The 19,978-nt window shown below is 57.5% G+C and overlaps 1 protein-coding gene and 1 long non-coding RNA gene across 5 annotated transcripts in view; one reads left to right on the top strand and one right to left on the bottom strand.

Annotated features, from left to right (window-relative positions):
* The window catches only part of ITPK1 (inositol-tetrakisphosphate 1-kinase), a 180,109-nt gene extending 161,271 nt beyond the window's left edge, over nt 1–18,838 (top strand). For 2 of the 3 annotated variants that reach the window (XM_037984412.2, XM_037984415.2), the window contains 4 exons: nt 823–988; nt 6,848–6,915; nt 12,157–12,319; nt 16,627–18,838. In XM_037984412.2, the coding sequence (XP_037840340.2) occupies nt 823–988; nt 6,848–6,915; nt 12,157–12,319; nt 16,627–16,970 (741 nt within the window). In that variant the 3' untranslated portion in view covers nt 16,971–18,838. The remainder of the gene's footprint in view (nt 1–822; nt 989–6,847; nt 6,916–12,156; nt 12,320–16,626) is intronic. The other variant, XM_073011279.1, reaches the window with a different exon arrangement.
* LOC140710127 (uncharacterized) lies at nt 13,331–15,853 on the bottom strand. Of its 2 annotated transcripts, none has more exons than XR_012091037.1 (3): nt 15,743–15,853; nt 15,169–15,308; nt 13,331–13,432 (listed from the first exon to the last, which is right to left on the bottom strand). It is a non-coding gene; the product is annotated as an uncharacterized lncRNA (long non-coding RNA). The 2 variants fall into 2 exon arrangements; XR_012091038.1 differs by lacking the exon at nt 13,331–13,432 and adding an exon at nt 14,606–14,711.
* Nucleotides 18,839–19,978: the final 1,140 nt, after the last annotated feature.

The following is a 19,978-nucleotide window of genomic DNA, read 5'->3' as shown; positions in this document are numbered from 1 at the left end:
CCCGTGCTGGCCGGGGCTGAGAGGGTTTTGGCAGCTGCCCCTGTGCACTCCCTACCTCAGCCCCTACCAGATCCTCCTGTCGGGGACCTTTTTCCCTAGAGGAGTCGGGGACCAGAAGCGCAAAGGCCTGTTGTTTGTCGAGTGTCCTGTGGCTCCGTGTGTAGGGGTGCGGCTGGGTGCTGTGCAGACCCGATTCCATCCCGGGCTCGCTCACGGTCCGGCAGTCACTGAATCTCTCAGTGCCTCATCGTCCTCATCTGTGAAAGGTTGTATGCTCACCTCAGAGGCGCATTGTAAGGGAGACACGAGGTAACTCGTGTACGTGCTCAGAACAGAGCCCGGCTTGTCACAGCTGCTCGACAAGAGGCAGCCGTTGTCATCAGACAGGCTTTGACCCAAGGCCTCCTGACTCCTGTGCCTGAGTCATCTGTTTCCTTCCCCCTCCTCCCGGGTCTTTGTGGAGGATCCTTTAGGATGTCAGAGGGTTGAGTAGCACACAACCTCAGGGGTCCCATTCCCTGGACCACAGTGCGACGAGTGGCTCCACACTGTCGGAAGTTGTGCAGCTCACAGCCAGCTCAATCTCACATGGCAGACCCAGTGGAGGGAGGACCTCCTACCCCGTGGCAGAAGGGATGCATCCCCAGGTGTTCTTCGCTCCACTCCACTCACCCTGGGTTGAGGCTCCTCTCGGGGAGTCCTCATGCCACGGGACCAGGAATGGGCCTTGGTGGAGGTGCTCTGGACAGCTGACACACCTGTGTGTTGGAGGTTGAGAGGATGGTGGATTCTGACAGAGCCTTTGACCCCTTGTCTTCCCAGATGGCTATCGTGTTCAACCAGGAGGGCCTGAATGCCATCCAGCCCCCCTGTGTGGTCCAGAATTTCATCAACCACAACGCCGTCCTGTACAAGGTGTTCGTGGTTGGCGAGTCCTACACTGTGGTCCAGAGGCCCTCACTCAAGAACTTCTCCGCAGGCACATCAGGTAACCGCTCCTCTCGTCATCTTGGGCTGAGCAAGACTCGGGGGCCCAGCTGGGATGTGGCAGCAGCTGCCTGTCCTTCGGCACTGCCCCCACCACCCTGTGTTCTTGGTGGGATGGAGAGGTGCTCCATCCCTGGAAAGAGTTGTGTACGGTGGATAAAGAGGTCTTGGGGAACTAGTAAAATGTCCCTGTTCCCTGGGTTATTGTAGGGGGCCCCACCCACCTGAACCACCATAGACTCCAGAACACATCCAGAAGTGTTCTATCCCTAGGGCGCTTCCTGAGGACCCACACAATAATGATATTCACGGAGGAACACGCTGGGACAGGTGTGGCCAGCATGGTGTGTATTGGCCTTCCAGGGAGGCGAGGGCAGGTGCTGCCTGCTGTTTCCCACTGAGCTGTCTTTACCTTGGGTCTCATTTTCCCTGGGGAAGCCTGAGACAGAGTTGCCTGCTGCTGCCTGCGTAGCTGCCAGGGTGAGTTACGCTCTGTTAGAAGCAGCAGCTGCCGGATCACAGGTCTTCTTAGGTGCAGGACTCCTACTGTGCCAGTGAGCGGGTTTTGAGTCAGTGGACGGTGGTCTAGGGGTCCCGTGGGTGTCTCGTAGGGCGTTCTCAGCTGTTGTCACTGGGCCTGAGAAGCAGCTCCCCAGGGATTAGCCTGTGGACCCTGCTGCACTGAGGGGCCTTCCTTCCACCCGCTGCTCACCACCCTCTCCAGCCTCAGCCATTTTAAAAACGGACACTGAGTTAAAGATTTGCTGGCAGTGGAGCTGCTCAAAAGAATGTTCTAGTGGCTTCTGAAGGCATCTCAAGGCACGTTCTGGAAACCTTTGGAACAGTGGCAGTGTCTTGGGATAAGTAGCTTTCCAGGAGGACCCCTTGGAGAACACTCACTGCCCCGCTGTGGCTTGTTCAAATTAGCCACACATTTCTTTCAGCAAGGGGAACCCACCTCATCAGAAGCGTTCAGACACCAGCTGCTTTACCTCCACCTGAGCAAGCAGATGTGTCCTCTTGGCATCCCTCGTCCGGGGACTGCCTGTGGCTGTCCACACCTCCTGGCTGGTGTGCCGCCCGGCGTGGAGGGGCTGCAGCTGCTGTGGTCGCCCTCTCGGCCCTTCTTCCCCTAGATGCCTCTTCTCTTTCCGTGGACACAATACAGAGCGTGGATACTCTGGAAACATGCAGGTGTTCATTTTCCTCCTGAGGGCAGACGGCCTTCCTAGCTGGGCATGTGGCTCCTGGACTCAAGGCTGTATTTTCAGGGTTTGGGACATCCTGGGTTTTTCTGTTGTTTTTTTTTTTTTTTTTCTGTTTTCTCCTTTTTCCTCCTGGTTGCAAAATGCTGGATCAGTTTCCGTCTCGACGCTGGGAACCATTAGCAGCAGAGTGCGGGCTCCTGCCCTGTATCTGTGAGGACGAGAACTCCTTGCCTGTGCGTCTTCTCGTGTGGCCATTTCTAGGTTGCCGGTTTGCCATAAAATGCAGGCCAGGAGACCAGACATGGTGGCTCATGCCTATAGTCCCAGTTCTTTGAAGAGACCTAGGTGGGAAGATTGCTTGAGGCCAGGAATTTGAGACCAGCCTGGGCAACATAGTGAAACTCCATCTCTACAAAAAATAAAAAATAAAAAATTACCTGGGCATGGTGGCGTGCACCTGCAGTCCCAGCTACTAAGGAGGCTGAGGCAGAAGGATCGCTTTAGCCCAGGAGTTTAAGGTTGCAGTGAGCTGTGGTCGTGCCACTGCACTCCAGCCTAGGTGACAGTAAGACCTTGCCTCTTAAAAAAAAAAAAGCAGACTAAGCCCAAATAGTAGAGAAACACACAGAGCTAAAAAGGAGAAGTGTTTATTCTGTTCACGTGAACTAAGTAACTGTTAGTGTGTCTCTGCATCCCCAAAGTGGATTCTGTGTCCCCATCTCTAGGGCATGGTGCCAGGGAGCTAATGTGGGTTCTACGTGTATATTCTCTTTCTGGATAAGAAGTGTAATGCAACAGCAGCCCTTTAAGCTGGACCAGCTGAAAAGGGGGTTTGGGACTGTGGCCTCTTTCCGGCCCCCACCCCAGCTTTCCAATTTCCTTTGCCTGATGACAGGTCCCCCAGCTTCCCATGGCCACGCAGGGATGGGGGCTCCTTGAGTGGGATTTTTCTGGACCTGGGATAGAGACAAGGAGACGAGCCTTCACTCTACAACTGCCAGTCTCCTTTGCCTGTCAGCTGCACTTTTGTTTTTTACATGTTGACGTCTGAAATCAAGTGTGCCTTATAGCCAGTGGCATCCATGCAGAGGCTTTGGCTGGAGCTAAAGTCAGGTTGTGGCTTGTGCCATCCTCCAGGAACATTTTGTGTTCTCTGCCCATGGTTCGCATTCAGGGAGAGATTGTTCCCCTCCCTCCACCCTGTGCCAGGGTAGAGATGGGCGAGTTCCTTTGCTCCCCCTTTCTGTGTAGTGGGTTTATTTCTTGTTCATCTTTACCCTGAGGACGCGGCGCAGGCTCCCAGCTTTATTCAGGTTCCTTCCATTATTTTCTCCAGCCTGAGTCTTGTTTCTCTTGGGCATGTATGAGTGGTACCTCCTACCATGTAGAGCGGGAGGCAGCAAACTTTTTTGCAGAAGGCCTAATTATAAACATTTCCAGCTCCATCACAATTATTTAATGCTGCCATCGTAGTGCAAAAGCAGCTGTAGATATGTAAATGAGTGGCACGGCTGTGTTCCAATGAAACTTTATTTGCAAGTGCAGGTGGCCGGGCTTACAGTCTATAGTCTGCCGAACTCCACTCCAGAGCCTCTTAATAGTCAGCGATACAGCATTTGTCAAACCTACCATGTGCCCAGCCCTGCGTGAGCTGCTGGGGATCCAGTCAGGGACTAGATAGGCACCCAGCTTCCTGCCCTCTAGTTTGTATTCTGGTGGGAGAAACTGCATACAAGGAGAGAAATAATAAAAGGGTCAGCTGTGGCCTGAGATGAGGGGTTCTGAGGGAAAGAGAATGTGTCCTGGGATACCACTGGGTGAGGGAAGCCACTTGGAAAGGGCAGCTCAGGTGGTCCCTCTGCAGAGATGATACTCATGGCAACTGGAAGATGACTTGGGTCACCATCTGTAGCACTGGACACATTCTTCCCATCCCATTTGCCTCCCGAGAGAGGAGATTAAGCAAATAAGACTAAATGCAGTGTGGCCCCAGCTCATGGCTGTACTGCTGAGTTGCTGGGATATTTGGGGGCTCATCTTATCATTTTAATTCTTCTTTTAAACCTATTTTTTAAATCCATAAGTTGAGAAGAAAAGCACGTATTCTTCCTTTCATTGCCCTCCCTCCCTGTAGAACGTTGGTGGTAGTTCTCCACCGGCGCTGTTGGGCTAGTCCAGGAACACACTGCACGGGGCACCCGAAATCCAGGGTGCTGTCATGAGGAGGGCTTGCCGCTACATGCTGGGAGGAGCGCCCTGGTCTGGTGGATTGGAGGAAACGGCTGTCTTGGAGCTGGCCACCAGGTCTCTTTCCCTGATGCCTTCTCACTTGCCTCAGCTGTCCATCGTCGCCGGGGTGACTGGCAGCCGCGGGAGGCTGCTCCCACTCCCTCCGACCCCTGCTCAGACCGCACATAGAGAGGAACTGAGCCCAGGCCATCTCTCACTGCCCTGCCAAATGGTCTGGCCAGAGCTCCTAGGTCAGAATTAGCCAGAGGGGCTGGGTGCGGTGGCTCATGCCTATATCCCCAGCACTTTGGGAGGCTGAGGTGGGCAGATCACCTGAGGTCAGGAGTTCAAGACCAGCCTGACCAACATGGTGAAACCCCATCTCTACTGAAAATACAAAAAATTAGCCAGGCATGGTGGCGGGTGCCTGTAGTCCCAGCTGCTCAGGAGGCAAGATAATCACTTGAACATGGGAGGCGAAGGTTGCAGTGAGCCAAGCTCGGGCCACAGCACTCCAGCCTGGGCAACAGAGTGAGACTCTGTCTCAAAAAAATAAAAAGAAAAACAGAATTAGCCAGGAGGAGAAACGAGCCCCTCTTGAAATGGCCTGGACTCCGGCTCTTCCTACCAGAAGAAGCTGTTGGGTTGCATGATCTGTCCAGGTCAGCAGACACTGGCCGGCCCCTCTGAATACCCAGCTCTGGCCCTTCCTGGCACCCACTCAGCACCCACGTGTTCTCCTTGTGACTCCTGCAGACTTCCCAGCCTCCCTGATCTATACTGTGTCTACCTGCGCTTGGTGGCCCTTCTTCCCCCTGGGCCGTCTCTGCCACTGGGCAACTGCTATTGAGGATCTGCAGGGAGATGGGTGGGAAGGTGCCCTGAGCTCAGGGGCTGAGCCAGGCTGGGCTACAGGATGAGCAGGTGGGCAGTGTTCCCCTCCCAGCTGCTCGAGCCTGCTCCAGCCTCAAGCCCATGGGGCTTATGCCATCCCCGCAGGCTTCTTCTTGGCTGTCGGTACCTTGGGAGTAGAGATCCTGGGGGCTTCATGACGCATGTCCTGCGGGGTGTTTATTTTCCCCAGGCTCCTCCCCAGGACCATCTTTCATGCCCCCCATCTGGACTGGCTCTGGTCAGAGTGGCAGGAGGACTGTCGGGCACACCAGGGCAGCCACGGGCCTCTGTGCCCCGCTAGTGGGAAGGACGCCAGGTACATCTCAGCGCCTGCCCGCTTGGCTTCCACCCGAATCATTCTCTCATGCATGATTGTTGTGGCGCTGTAGAGTCCTGGAGCTGGTGGGGTTGTTGGCAGCCAGAGCAGGTGCCCCGTTGGCATGGCCCCTGGCATGCAGCGCCCCTCAGCCAGTGCCCTCCTGTCCTCGCACATGGGTCCTAGGGATGTGCATGGCATCCTGGGGGCAGGAGCCACAACGCCTTGCCCTGCAAGGACTCGAGGTGCTGCTGGGGCTAGCGGCCCAGGACAGTCCTGTGCCAGTGTTGGGGGAGGTTGTGGGATGGTGACAGACAGCCTTTTCCAGACCTCAGCCTGAGGCTCATGGTTCTGCAATTCTTGCATTCACGTGCCAGTGCTTCCCAGTGCCTACGAGTGTGTTTCTGACCAACCGACCTGACAGTTCCCCCAAGTGACTTTGGTTTACTCCCCAAGGACGTTTCTACTGTGGGATCTACTTGCACTTTCACTGTTCTTGGGATTGGTCTGCCTCTGCGGGTCCCCAGTGGGCTGGGTGTTGTGGGAGGCAGGCAGGAGCCAGACATGTGGGGTGAGGGTATTTCAGACTCTCTTTGCCAGCTTCCAGTGCCAAAGAGAAATTGTGCTGTGTGCTTTCTTGGATGGATCCTGTGGAAGCCTGCGTTCTCTGATTTCCTATTTTTTTCCCTAAGTCGCTAAGAACCACCAGAACCCTTTGTATTTTAAGTGCCCACGTGCTGGTGGCAGCCTGTCCCTATGTCTCTAGCACGTTCCCCAAAAGAGAGTCCTGTGGGCTGGGGAGTGGACTGGGAGCACTGGCCTAAATAACACTGAGACCGCTTTACCTTGGGCCCTCTCTGGGGTGATATTCAGGTGTTTAGCTGTCCCACCCGGCCCTCCCCACCCCCCACAACCTTCCCTGTATGGTGACAGGGCACTTTGGGAACAGGGCCTCAGGGAAAAGCAGATGTGATGCTGTGAGACGGTAGCAGAGGTTACCGTCTTTTGACTCATTACATCGGTCACTTTTATGTGGGAGGAGAAGGTGAATCAGAGGCCCTGATGGTGCCCAGCTCACTAGAGCCCAGAGCTCTGCAGAGCCCGGGGCCGCGTGTTGTGTGCCTGGGGTGGTGCTGCCCCCTGGTGTCAGGTGGCGGCAGTGTGGTCCCTGCATTGAGGTTCTAACGTCAGCTCCTTCCTGTCGCTTTTTCAGACCGTGAGTCCATCTTCTTCAACAGCCACAACGTGTCAAAGCCGGAGTCGTCATCAGTCCTGACGGAGGTGGGTCCCTCCGTTGGGGTGGCTTGGCCCAAAACTGCCCTCCCCTGGGCCTAGGTGTGGGCTGCTGTGGCCATGGGGTCCTTAGCCGAGCTCTCCAGCAGGCTAGGGTGGGAAAGACCTTTGCCTCTGTGCCAGGGGCTTCGGGAGGTTCCAGAGACCCGTGTTCCTCTGCTTGCTTCGAGCCTTCGTGCTAGCAGCCATTGCAGCCCGGCCCAGCACAGGGAGAGGTGAGGGGCACGCTGGGCTTGCGGAGACACCGCTCACTGCAAGCTGCCCGCGCAGGAGGTGTGCTGACCCTTCTCCCAGCGTGAGGAATTGGAAGAACTGCTCTCTCATCTGCCTCGTTCCTGATTTTTCAAAAGGCTGTGGAGGCAACACCATCTCAGTCCTTTGTCCTGCAGTGGTCCTGAGGCTGGCAGGAGTGTCACCCCTGCCCCCAGCACTGTGGGTAGTGGGCATCCTGGCCGCTCAGTGAGTGTCACTGTGACCAGTGTCAGCCCAGGTACCCTGCAGTGCAGGTCGCAGTCAGGCCTCATGGGATCAGAGAGGCTCGGTGACCTCTTCACGTTCACAAGGCTGGGATTTGACCCCAGCAGGTCTGATTCCAAAGTGGGATCTCCCAGGAATTTAGGACTTCTGACCTCACCAGTGATTCCTGAGCCCCTGACCCCAAAGAATTTAGGAAAAGCTATCCTCTGCTGTTTCCCCGAAGTCCAGAGAGCCAGCGGCCACGTCCCTAAACTCAGAGCCCTCTGCCAGGGAGCCCGCTGTTCTGAGGATACGTGTGTACTGCTCTTCTGGGGGACTTTGCTGGTGTCCTCCTCCCTGTCCTTGTCTGGCCTCTCCAACGAGCCAGCCTCCATTCCAACGGCAGTGCTCGTGTCCCTGGGGGGCTGCCCCAGAACCCAGGCGGCCTGTCTGTCATTGGTGTCAGGGTCCTCTGAGGAGCCAGCAGTGTGCCGAGCATTAGACAGAGCACAGGCGTGGGCAGGACCTAGAGGGAACATCGCCATCCTCAGGATGTTGACACATGTCCCCTGGGAACATGTCAGGCTTTGGGAACAGATTTAAACAGAGCCTCAGTGCCTGGCTGAGCATATTATAAGATGTTCTGTGCAAGAGACGGCTTTCTTCTAAGCTTCAGAATCACAGGGCTTCTTCCCTGTGTGGCTTTGCTCTGGGGGCCCCGGCAGCCCGTGTGATGGAGGGGAATTGGCATTTGCAGACTGAGTGTCCTCTCAGGGGTAGGGCCAGCAGCCATGATGGCAGAGGGGCCCATCCAGAAGTCACTGTCTTGGATTAGCACGTGTTGACCTCAGCCTCAATCTCCTCATCTGTAAAACGGGAAGGCGTGGGCCTAGAGACACTGCAGGGCCCTTCCCTTCACCTCTGAGGTCTGCAGTCGCCTCCTTCCCTCAGCGCATGGCTGCTAGTCAGGAATCTGCCAGGACTGACGACTTCCAAAAATAGAAAAGGGAAATGCGGTCAGCACCACCTTTTCCACTGGGACATCAGCCCCTCCTGGACGCCCGCAGGCTGGCCTGACACAGCCAGCTGCCCCTGCCCACCTGGGGCTCCTCCAGTCCTGCCTTGGCCTCCCTGGGAGTCTGGTGCGGGAAGCCCTCCTCTGGCCTTAAAGCACCCTCCCTTCCCTGTGGGAGCCCCTGAGGATGGGCCTAGCCCCACCTAACTTGCAGGGTCCCACGCACCCTTTGCTTTTCAAAATTCAGTCTAGGGTATTAGGTAAGGGCACAGACTCTGACGGGACTGCCTCGGCCCAAGCTAAGGCGAGTCGCGTCACCTCTCTGAGCCTTGGTTTCTTCTTCCTGGCCCAGAAGGGTTCCGGAGTCCAGGGAGTTCCTGGGTGAGAAGCACCCACCACAGTGCCAGGTGTGCAGTACGGGCATGGTCTCACCGGGTGCCGAGGCCCACTGGGGACCCGTGAACGCCTTCCCAGCTCCCCTGTCACCTCCTCGCTTTCCAGAATGTCACCAGATCACTTGCATTGAGGGCCCCAGGCAGGATTTCCGTGCCTTTATCTTGTCCTAGGATGGCTGTTTGATTTTGGATAACCAGACAACTTCAGAAGGATTTCTGAGATTCTGCAGCTAAGCCAAGAGCGCTTTTGTAAATGGCGTGCCATGGGGCGTGTGGCAGTGCAGGAACCGAGCTCCCTTACTCCCGAGCCTGTGCTGTGAGCCTGAGGCAGCAGCTCCTCCCGTCTGCACCACAATCTCTCAGTGAGATGTTTTTATTACCCCATTTATTGGGGCAAGAAAACAAGGCCCAGAAGGGTTCTGTTATGGCTTAGGGTACACAGTAGAGAATGGGCAGCCCCAAGGTGTCCACCAGCATCTCTCTGACTCAGTGAGGGCCCTGGGCTGCAGGGCGAGTGGCTGAGCTGCCCCACTAGGCTTGGCCTTTGGCCGCCACTGGCAAGAATGACCCAGGAGGCTCAGAAAAGCTAAGTGGCTGGGTGTGGTGGCTCATGCCTTTAATCCCAACACTTTGGGAGGCCAAGGCGGGCAGATGGCTTGAGCCCGAGAGTTTGAGACTAGCCTGGGAAACGTGGTGAGACCTTTAATCCCTACCGAAACAGAATACAAAAATGAGCCACGCGCAGCGTTGCTCGCCTGGAGTCTCAGCTACTTGGGAGGCTGAGGTGGGAGGATCATTTGAGCCCGGAAGGTCAAGGCTGCGGTGAGTTGTGATCTCGCCATTGCACTGTAGCCTGGGCAACAGAGCAAGGCCCTGTCTCAAAAAGAAAAAAACAGAAAAGTGCTAAGGGATGAGTGCCTCTCACAGCCGGGCCACTCCTGCCCCCTAGAAAGTATTTCTTCTGGATAAGACACCAAGGCCTTGAGGTTGTGAGCAGGGGGGCCCTGCGTGTCCTGCAGAGCCGGGATGGGAGATGTGCTGGTGTAGGCCTCAGAGCGTGGGTGGTGCCCGGGCGTGGGTCCCTGCTCAGCACTTCCCTCCCTGGAAGTTCCCAGTGGCTACTTCAGCCTCCTGTGCTTCGGTAAGGGCCACTTTTCTTGGTGACCAGGGCTCTGTCCCCAGCCCTGCTGACCTGCTTTCACTTTTTTTTTTTAATTCAGGTGCACTGGGCATAGTGACTCACACCTGTAATCCCAGCATTTTGGGAGGCCTAGGAGGGAGGATTACTTGAGGCCAGGAGTTTGAGACCAACCTGGGCAAGATAATGAGACCCTGTCCCTACAAAAAACAAATAAAATTAGCCAGGCATGGTGGTACACACCTGTAGTCCCAGCTACTGCAGAGGCTGAGGCCCAGGAGTTCGAGGCTGCAGTGAGCCGTGATTGCAACACTACACTCCAGCCTGGGTGACAGAGTGAAACATTGTCTCTAAATAAAATAAAACTGAGGTAAATTCACATACATAAGATTAACCATTTCAAAGAGAATAATTCAGTGGCAATTAGTACATTCACAGTGTTGTCCAATCACCACCTCTATCTCGTTCCAAAACAAAACATTTTCATCACGAGAAGAAAACCCTGGGCCCGCCAGGCACTTACTCCCCATTTCCCCCACCTCTTGTTACTGGCAGCCACTGAGCTCATTGCTGTCTCTGTGGCGTTACCTGTCCTAGCTATTCCATAGAAATGGAATCACACAATATGTGAGCTTTTGTGTCTGGGCTCCTGCAGTCAGCGTGATGTGTTCAGGGTTCCTCCGCATTGTAGCGTGTCAGAAGTTCATTCCTTTTTATGGCTGAACAGTATTCCATTGTGTGGATAGACCGGTTTTTGCAGCCGTTCATGTGTGGATGCACGCTGGGGTAGGAATGACACCGCGGCGAGCATGGGTGGACAGCATCCGTTTGAGTACACGGTCTCAGCCCTGGGGTGTGTACCCTGGAGCACACTGCCGGGTCAGTTGGCTATTCCATGTCCAGCTTTTGAACCCAGCTTCACTTTTGTCTTTCATGGATCAGCCACTCCCTTCCCTTTTGGCCCCTAAGCCCACAACCCCCAAAACTTCAGTATTCATTGAGCACCTAGTGTGAGCCCTCCCTTGGCTGATCTAGAGGAGACGGGATGCAGTTCCTGCCCTAGAATTCAAATGAATCTCCTCCCAGCCAGGCACATACTGTCCCCACCTTCTCAATAAAGTCTGAGATGGAAGCCTTGTTGCTTCCTCTTTCAGAAGAGCAAACCTGAGACAGGGAGGCTAGGTACTGTTTCCTGAGTCCACAGAGCTAGGAGTTCACTGTCAGGTTTGGAACCCACGTCTCTCTGACTCCAGAATCCTTCCCAGTGCAGTGCCCCAGTTCCTTGGAGGCCCTGGCCGGGGCAGGCTGAGCCCATGACAGTATGTATCCCAGGCCAGCCACGACAGGCACAGGATGTGAGTGGCAGAGGGGAGTGCCGGGCTGGGAGGGAGGACAGAGCAGGATGGCCTGAGCAGCACATGGAAGCTTTGAGGAAGGCTGAGCTTGGACCCCAGGAGGCAGACAGGAGCTGCAGAGCAGCCTCTTTAGGGAGCCCGCATTGTTTGGGGTGAGTTCATTTGGAAACAGCGTTTCTTGGGGAGGAAGACTGGCCTGCTGGGCCCCAGGGCCCTCACCCTCTCCTCCCTGGAGGTCTCCGTGATGGTGGGCAAGTGGCGGTCTGATCAGAACTCCTCACTTCTGCCTGGCTCTGCCCCTCAGCTGCTCCTAGCCATGTCCTGCAGCTGCTGGCCTCTGCACCTTTGCCTCCCCTGCGTCCTCCCTGGGGCCTCTCTCCTTCTCCCACCCCTCCCAGGGGCCTGCATCCTCCTGCCTTCAAGTTCTGGCTTTGGTGCTCTGAACCATAATGTCTTCCTAGCCCCCGCCACACTCTTCATCTCCTTCCTCCCTGCTAAATGGCTTTAGTTTTACAGGCTAAAAAATATGGGTCCAAATTCTGCCCTGTGCTTTTGAGCTGTGTGACTTTGGACCAGCCCTGACCCTCTCTGAGCCTCCGTTTCCCTGTGTGTAACGTGCAGTGCTGGCACTGGCCTTCCAGGCTGTGATGAGCCCACAGGAGGTAATGAGCCTCACACACCTGGTGCCCGGCAACCCTCAGAGGGCAGGACGTGGCCAGTGGTCGCCCCGTGCTCACCACAGTGGGTCTGTCCAGCCTCCTGGCCCGAAGCATGCCAGGGCCTTGTGGTGCCTGGGGTGGGGGTCTCTCTGTGTGGTGCGACATCGCAGCTCCTCAGCTCACGGCCTGACTTCCTTGTGTATGTCGGCAGCTGGACAAGATCGAGGGCGTGTTCGAGCGGCCGAGCGATGAGGTCATCCGGGAGCTCTCCCGGGCCCTGCGGCAGGCGCTGGGCGTGTCACTCTTCGGCATCGACATCATCATCAACAACCAGACAGGGCAGCACGCCGTCATCGACATCAATGCCTTCCCAGGTGAGTGGCGGCCGGGCCACCTCCACTGACCGGCCTCCAGTGATTGTCCTCAGGTGACCAGGCAGGTGAGGCGGGGTGACCGAGGCCCGAAAGCCAGCTTTCTCCCTTACCACAGGGTCCAGGGAGGTGCAGCCTTGAGAAGCCTCAGCCTCACCTGCGCGATGGGCTCACGGGGTGTGCGAGGAGGGAGGGAGAGGTGCACATCCACCTGGGGAACATCCAGACTGGAGTGTAGTGTTGCAATCACGCATGTCCTTCACCTCTCTCCACCTGCGTCGTCAGCAGATCAGCCCCTCCCCCAGGCCCTCCTCGATTTAAGGAGCAGGAAGGACCGTGAAGGGATTACAGCCCCCTGCAGTTTACATTTTGGGAAACTGAGGCCCCAGAGAGGAGGAAGCTGTTCAGGCCCCACAGCACATTGGTGGCAGGCCAGAGACTCCCAGGCTCACATTGCCTCCGCCACCCTGAACTGCAGCATCAGGCACTGGGGTTGTTCCCTGCTGCCAGCTGGGTCCTAGGAGCCCACTGGCACTGAGCCAGCTCTGCCATGTGCCCCTCAGCTCTCAGTGAGGGGTTCTATGGGGACCACAGGAGCAGAGCCCTAGCACAGGGCATGGGGGACGATGGTGTGACATCAAGGCACGCTGTCACCAGGCTGCATGCTTCGGCGCCCGCTGTTCCCCAGATGGGGGTCCCCTGTTCCTTTCTCCATCCTGACCCTTGTTAAGCACCTGCTGTGGAGGTGAAGCCAGCCTTGCTCGCTGCTGAGGTGCAAAAACGTTTAGGAGATGCTTCCCGCCTTCAGAGACTGTGCCTGGCAGGTGGGGGCTCGGGGTTATTTGTCGTGGGGGTGAGGCAGGACTTTGACCCCATGCACCGGCTGGGCACTTTCTGTGTGTGTCACCTCCACTGGTCTGAGAGCATATGCAGGCGCAGTCAGCAGCACAGGCTACAGCAAGGAAGCCAAGGCTCAGAGGAGTGCACTGGCTCCTGTCATTCAGTTGGTGTTTACCCGGGGCTGCTGTCACCCAGGGCTGCTGTGTGCCCCAGCTGGTCCAGATGCTGATGCAGTGTGAGCTCCGCTGCCCGGCCCTGCCTAGGGAGGGCTTGCCCCTGTCGGGAGGAGGCGGAGGACAGAGTGGTCGGTCGGGGGACTCCTCTGTGAGGTGGTGACACTGGAGCAGAGGGGCAGGTCCCAAGAGAGGCACCGTGGAGCCCTTTGTCTACAGCAGGTGCAGCCGTGGGGCAGGAAGGGTGGAGGACAGAGTCAGGGGAGCCGCGTGTGGTGAGCTGAGGACGTTGGAGCTCACCCTGGGAGTCGGGGAGCAGCCACCATGAGATCCCTTTGTGAACCAGAGAGCAGACCCGTGGGACAATCGTATTTTTCTCCATTGCCTCTGGGTGCAGTGGGGAGGAAACCATGGGTTTAGCTGGAGCTGGGAAATCATGGGGTTTTGCTGTGCAGGTGTGAGGGAACCAGGGCACAAGGGACATTCAGGATAATGCAGGGGACATTCAGGGTAAGGAAGCAGGATCTAAACCACGGAGCATGTTTTGAGTGGCAGAATGAAAAGGGGACAATGTCAGTGGCTGGCGGGCCGGGGGGCAAAGGGAGGCCTGTTGGAAGAGAAATTCTAGAAGGAGAAAGGAGACAGGAGAGGGTGGGAAGCTTTGCACCTGAGCAAGGCCAGTGCCTCCCGACACAAAATGTGTGGATGGTCGCGATCTGTGGGTGCAGACAAGGGATGGCCTTGTGAGCCAGTGTGGAGCACTGTGAACCAGTGTGGACAGGGAGGGTTCTTCCAGAGAAGCCAAGAGAAGGGCCACCCAGATGGGGTGGGGCTATGGCTGAGCCTGGTGGAGACTGGTGAGGGAGCCTGGTGCTGAGGGGAGGCCCAGGGCTCTGGCAGGGCAGAGCTGGTTCCCTGGGAGATGACTCAGTGTGCCCACCTTACCATAGAGCACCCTTTTAGGGCCAAGCAGAGGGACAGGCCTATTCTTCTGCACCCCATAGGAGGCCCCTCGGGCCATGGGTGTCCAGCAGCGCCTGGGAGAGGGGCCAGCACACTGGCTCTGGAATAATAACAGCAACAGCAGCGTGTGCTGATGACATTGTGAGCCAGGCCTGCCCCGACACCTCACTCATCCTCACGAAGCGATGTGCAAAGGGCCGCTAGGATCTCTGTGTTGCTGATAAGAATGTGAGGCTGGAGGTTGAGTGGGTTGTCCAAAATCACATGGTGAAGCCGGATGGGACCCAGACTGTCAGCCTCAGCCTTTCCACCTCTCAGCTCCAGCCATGGGTTCGAATCTTGTCTCAGCCTTTACAGTCTGATGGCACAACTAACGTTTCAGTCTCAGTGTTCACTGCAGTGGGAACCAGTTTCCCACCCTGCAGACAGAGGAGACAGCTTTTGCACAGTGCTGGTGTGGAGCTGGCACTCTGCCCTGTGGGCTCATGCCTCAGTCCGCTCCCCAGGCTCCCATTTATCCTCAGGCCTCTGCAGAGGCAGCTGTCTCTGCACCACCACAGAAAGCGGCCTCCCTGCCCTGGGCCCTGGGCCTCGTCTGGGGATGACGGAGGAGGTTGCTGGGGAACGGCTCTCTTCCCTGGCGCTGACCTGATGGTGGAGCTCCTCCGCTGCATCTCTCCCTAGGCACCCAACAGCCATGCCTCTGCCCGGGACACCTACCCTGCCCTCCAGCCCCAGCGCAGGGCCGATGGACTGCCCTGGTCCTATGGTGGAGGACCTGCCACCATGTGGTATCCAAGGCACACACAGGACCAAGGGCATCCTTCAGATCCCACTCTGCCTCTTGGGAGCCGCCCTGAGCCTCAGTGTCCTCACCTGTAAAATGGGCTGCAGGAATGCAGTGAGCTGAGGACCGTGGCGACCACAGCCCGGTGGCTGCTACCTCCCGAGTGCCGTGAACACCATGGACATCGTCACTGCCCTCCCTGTGGTGGTGAACAGTCACGCCGCCTCATCTGTGAAATGGAGACAGCATTATGAAGATTAGGCGAGAGGATGTTGCGGGCCTCGCACAGTGCCGGCTGGGGAGGCGCTGCTTGCCGGCCAGAACAGCCGTCTTTATTTGCACCATGGGCACCCCTGCATCCCCTCTCAGACTTGGGCTTCGTCAAACCACAGCAGTTGTTTGCTGAATAAATAAGGGCATGGGCAGGTTCAGCAGCCTCATCTGCCAGGCCCCTGGGCCCCATAAGAGGTGGCACAGGGTGCCCACGTCTAAACCTTCATTCCCACCCTGGTGGGGCTGATGGTTGTCAGTGTTGTCCCAGAGGACAGCCCAGGGTTTCTGAAAACTCCCGCCCCTCCCAGCTGGCTCGGCAGGTAGGGCGCTCACCCTGTGTGAGTCTCTTTTGGAACAGTTTGCGGGGAGCCAAGCCAGCAGAATCCTCACCTGAGATCCGAAACCTGCTTGGTGGCTCCCGAGGGCTCTGCCAACGTTCGCAACTGTGTTAGGAAGCGCTCGCCCCAGGCAGGTACCACGGTTTCTGTTCTATTCCCCTCTGTTGAGGGGAGCACGTGTTGCTGCACCGTGGAGCTTATCTCAGGCCTGGAGCTTGCTAATGATGCCCAGCGTTTCTGTCCCTTGGCTTGATCCTCAGAGAATGGGGCACAGAGACGGCCTCCCTGCAGGTATTTCATGGTGAGAAGGAAGCAGACTCAGCTGGGGTGGCAGCTGCTTTGGGAGGCAGACACCACTCACATCCCAGCCGTGCTCAGTGGTGCCACAGCAGCCTCCACCTGGGTGGGAGGCGGTTCTCTTCTCAGTTTGTAGGTGGGGAAGCTGAGGCTGCGGGTGGAAGCGGGCTCCGAGACTCAGCCTGAGGCCAGACTCAGCTGAGCCGCAAAGAGAGGAGGGGTATTTGTTACTCTAAGTGTGTGGAGCTGGCTTTGGTGCTGCTACCTCCAGCCACACCAACATCCGCTGCACACGTACTGGCTTTTACCACGCAAGTGGGTGGGTGGGTGAGATCGTGGAGCTGTGCCCCAGAGGAACAGGGACAAGCAAGTTTCATCCTCAGTTCACGTTCTTCAACTTCTCACACCCTGATAACAGCTGAAGGTCGAGGAGCAGGCACCTGATTGGGCGTCCAAGCTCTGTGACTCCCCTATACCCCCCTTATCTGCTAAGCCTCACGTTTTCTCTGTAACTGGGACGTTGACAGCACGTCCTGCCTCATCTTGGGAGACCATTGGTTCTGCATCTTCCTCCTCCTCTCTGCATGATGCGTGCCCCTGGCTCACGCCCCCTGTGCTGTCTCTCTCTCCCACCCCCAGGCTACGAGGGCGTGAGCGAGTTCTTCACAGACCTCCTGAACCACATCGCCACTGTCCTGCAGGGCCAGAGCACAGCCACGGCAGCCACAGGGGACGTGGCCCCGCTGAGGCACAGCAAGCTTCTGGCTGAGCCAGCGGGCGGCCTGACGGGCGAGCGGACATGCAGCGCCAGCCCTGGCTGCTGTGGCAGCATGATGGGCCAGGACGCGCCCTGGAAGGCCGAGGCCGACGCGGGCGGCACCGCCAAGCTGCCGCACCAGAGACTCGGCTGCAACACCGGCATGTCGCCCAGCTTCCAGCAGCACTGCGTGGCCTCCCTGGCCACCAAGGCCTCCTCCCAGTAGCCACGGAGCCGGGACCCAGAGGGGCGGCGCGGGGCGCAGAGCACACCCGCTGGGCCAGCAGCTCCCAACGGCGATGCTACTACTAAGATTCCCCAGTGATCTGATTCTTCTGTTTTTTAATTTTTAACCTGATTTTCTGATGTCATGATCTAAGTGAGGGGTGGGGGGGAATGGAAGAGAGTACCAGGTGGTCCAGTGTTGGGGAGCGGGGCCGTCTGCCTGCTCCCTACTGTACAGACCACCTCACTGAGTTTACACACGCTTGTGTTTGCAACACTAGGTCTGGATGGGAGGTGGGGGGTGTGCGTGTGACTGCCATGAGAGTGTCTGTGCACATCCTCATCTATTGGTCTCCATGGCCGCTGTGGACCAGGCCCCTGGGGGACCCTGGAGGGAAGCCTGCCCATGTCGGGCTGTGGGTGGCTGAGCAGGGCTGTGGGTAGTTGATCAGTGCGCGTGAGAGTGGCTTCCCCTCTCCCTGACTCCCCACCCCCTGACCTGCCCCTTCCTTGTCTTTCCTCCTACTGGTCTCCACCAAGGCTTTGTAAGCCCCAACCCTGCCTGGTGTGTAGCTAACCCCTCCCTCCCCACAGCCAGAGGAGGCCACAGACCCCTCAGGGGAGTTCCATGCTGGGGTCTGGGTTGTGCTCCCTCACAAAAGGGAAGGAAAGGAAGCTGGGCGTCCTCTGGGCCCCCCAACACACATCCCACTTAGCCCTGCACAGCGGCCTCCTTCCCCCAAGCCAGCACTGCCGCTCCCTGGAGCCCCGGAAGGAAGCTGCCTGGCTGGGAGCCCCAAGCTGATGGCGCCTGTGCTGAGGATTTGGGCTGTGATTTGGGCAAATCATTCCAGGTCTTTGGGCCTCCACCTCCTCGCCTCTAGTGGACAGGTGAGACCAGAGAGCACCACGGGGCTGGCTTTGCGCTCTAACCCCTGGGATGCAGCCTGCCTTTCCGTAAAGTCACCTAGGTGAGGACAGGCGTGGGAGCCTCGGCATGACACCGTGGAGGTCGGGGCCCTCTTCCCAGTGGGTTCACTCCTTTTCACACCTGCTGGATCCCTCCTCACCCAGCAGGCCCAGTCCACCTCTCATTGCAAGCCCCAAGCACTGAGCCAGCCAGGTGCCAGGGAGCCACCCCCGCCCCTCGCGCCTGCACGCCTCAGACTCACCCCATCACCTTGGCAGCAAAGCACTGGCTCTCCGCTCTGACCCCTGGTCCAGGCAGCCCCTCCACAGAGAAAGGGCTGGAGAGAAGCCTCCACAGCCCCTGGAAGATGTGGAGTGCTGGGTGAGAGGCATCGGCCCCCCCAAGTATGTTTTTGTGTCTTAAGATACCAGTTTACTTTGAAAATGAGAGAAAGGCTTCTGGGCTGTCCTCTGCCCAGTGAGACGGAGGACACGAGAGAGAGTGCTGAGTGTCCCAAGAGAGGCCCCCGAGCCGGTGCATGGAGGTCCTTCAGCCTGGCTCAGCTGGGCTGCGGGGCGCCCCCTTTGCAGAGGGAGGCACAGGGCTTGGGCGAGGGGCAGAAGCCATCAGAACTGCCTGGCTTTTTTGGAAACTGAGGACCCAACAACTAACCACGTTTACACAACTTGAGTGTTGAACCCCGATTAATGTCTGTACGTCACCTTTCCTAGTTCTGACCCTGAGCCCTGGGGAAGCAGGAAAGCGTGGCCGGCCTCTTGCACTGCTTTGTCTCCAAAATAAACTACTGAAATCAAACCGCATTTCACACGTGTTTACACATGTTGCTCAAGTTTGTTATGTCATTCTCCCAGTCCTTAAAAGATGTTTAATAAAACAGCTTTACCTTTTAAAAATAAAATTTCAATCCCAGTCTGCCTCAGGTACGGATGGGGTGTGCAGCTTGACTCCTGGCTGTGTTCCTGTACCGTTTGTGGCCTCCTGGGTCATGTGTGTCCAGGGCCCAGATACCGAGTAACTGCTGTCTGGTGTCCTGGCGGCACCCACAGCCCTCTGTGGCGGGGTGGGGGCGGGGCTGTGGGTGTACAGGGCAGCTGCATTTTCCAAGGGTGGAAATGGAGGATGGAGATTTGCTTCGTAAAGGCCTGGGAGCTACAAGGCGGGTAGGGAGGGGCCAGCCGCACCTAGGGCTGGGGGGCCGGTGGACTCTGCCCAGTGAAGCCAAGGGAATGTCGGCAAGGAGAGGCCCGGACAGCGACGTGGGACTCGCACCTGGGAGCGGTGGAGATGGAGCCCAGTTCACTAAACATTTCCTAGGTGCGCTCTGACCGTCTGTGATCCCAGGACAGTGTCCATAGATTGTCTCCCCTTCAATCTCATTGTCCCTGGCCTTGGAGTTTCTGCCTCAGGGAAAGACCCACTGAAACCACCTGGGCCCTGGCGGCCTCCTCCAGCGCATGGCAGTGCTGCCTCCTGAGCAGAGTCACTGAGAGTGTCTGGGTCCAAGGAAAGGGCCCACTTAGCAAAGGCTGTTGTGTGGTGCTGTGGAGGCACGTTGCCTAAAGTTGGCCCCGCCAGCATCGGGGTGGCTTGGGGCTCTGGTTCCTAAGCTTCTGCTTCCGAGTTGGTCAGCACGTTGGCTTTGTGGCCCTGTGGCACCTGTCTTGATGGTGGTCCGTGGATGGGGTGCTGAAGGGCTCCAGGAGCAAGGGGCCGGCCCACACTTTGGCTGAGTCCTTGGGTAGTTTCAGAGGGTCACCTGAACAGTCTGCATTGAGCACCCTGGGGCCGAGGCCTTGGGTCAAGTTCTTCCTGACAGTGCTTTGATTATATGGTGATGTGATTCTGCGAACATAACCCCCCACTGAGTGCCAGCTGCTGGGTGTTCCCACCCCCAGAGCCAAGGGGAGGCCACCCTGGAGCTGGGGCTTTGCCCTTGGTGTCACAGAGGTGTCTGGGTCCACACGTGATGGGTGGGCTGGGCCTGCACTCACCCAGCATGGCTGGCGGGATTGGACCCAGCTGCAACCTGGCGGGTTCCATGGGGCTTCCTGTGCCTGGGCCTGCCTGTGTCTCATACC

Source organism: Chlorocebus sabaeus, chromosome 24 (genome assembly GCF_047675955.1).
Source record: "Chlorocebus sabaeus isolate Y175 chromosome 24, mChlSab1.0.hap1, whole genome shotgun sequence".
Lineage (NCBI taxonomy): Eukaryota > Metazoa > Chordata > Mammalia > Primates > Cercopithecidae > Chlorocebus > Chlorocebus sabaeus.
This window is presented reverse-complemented; position numbering and strand designations above follow the sequence as displayed.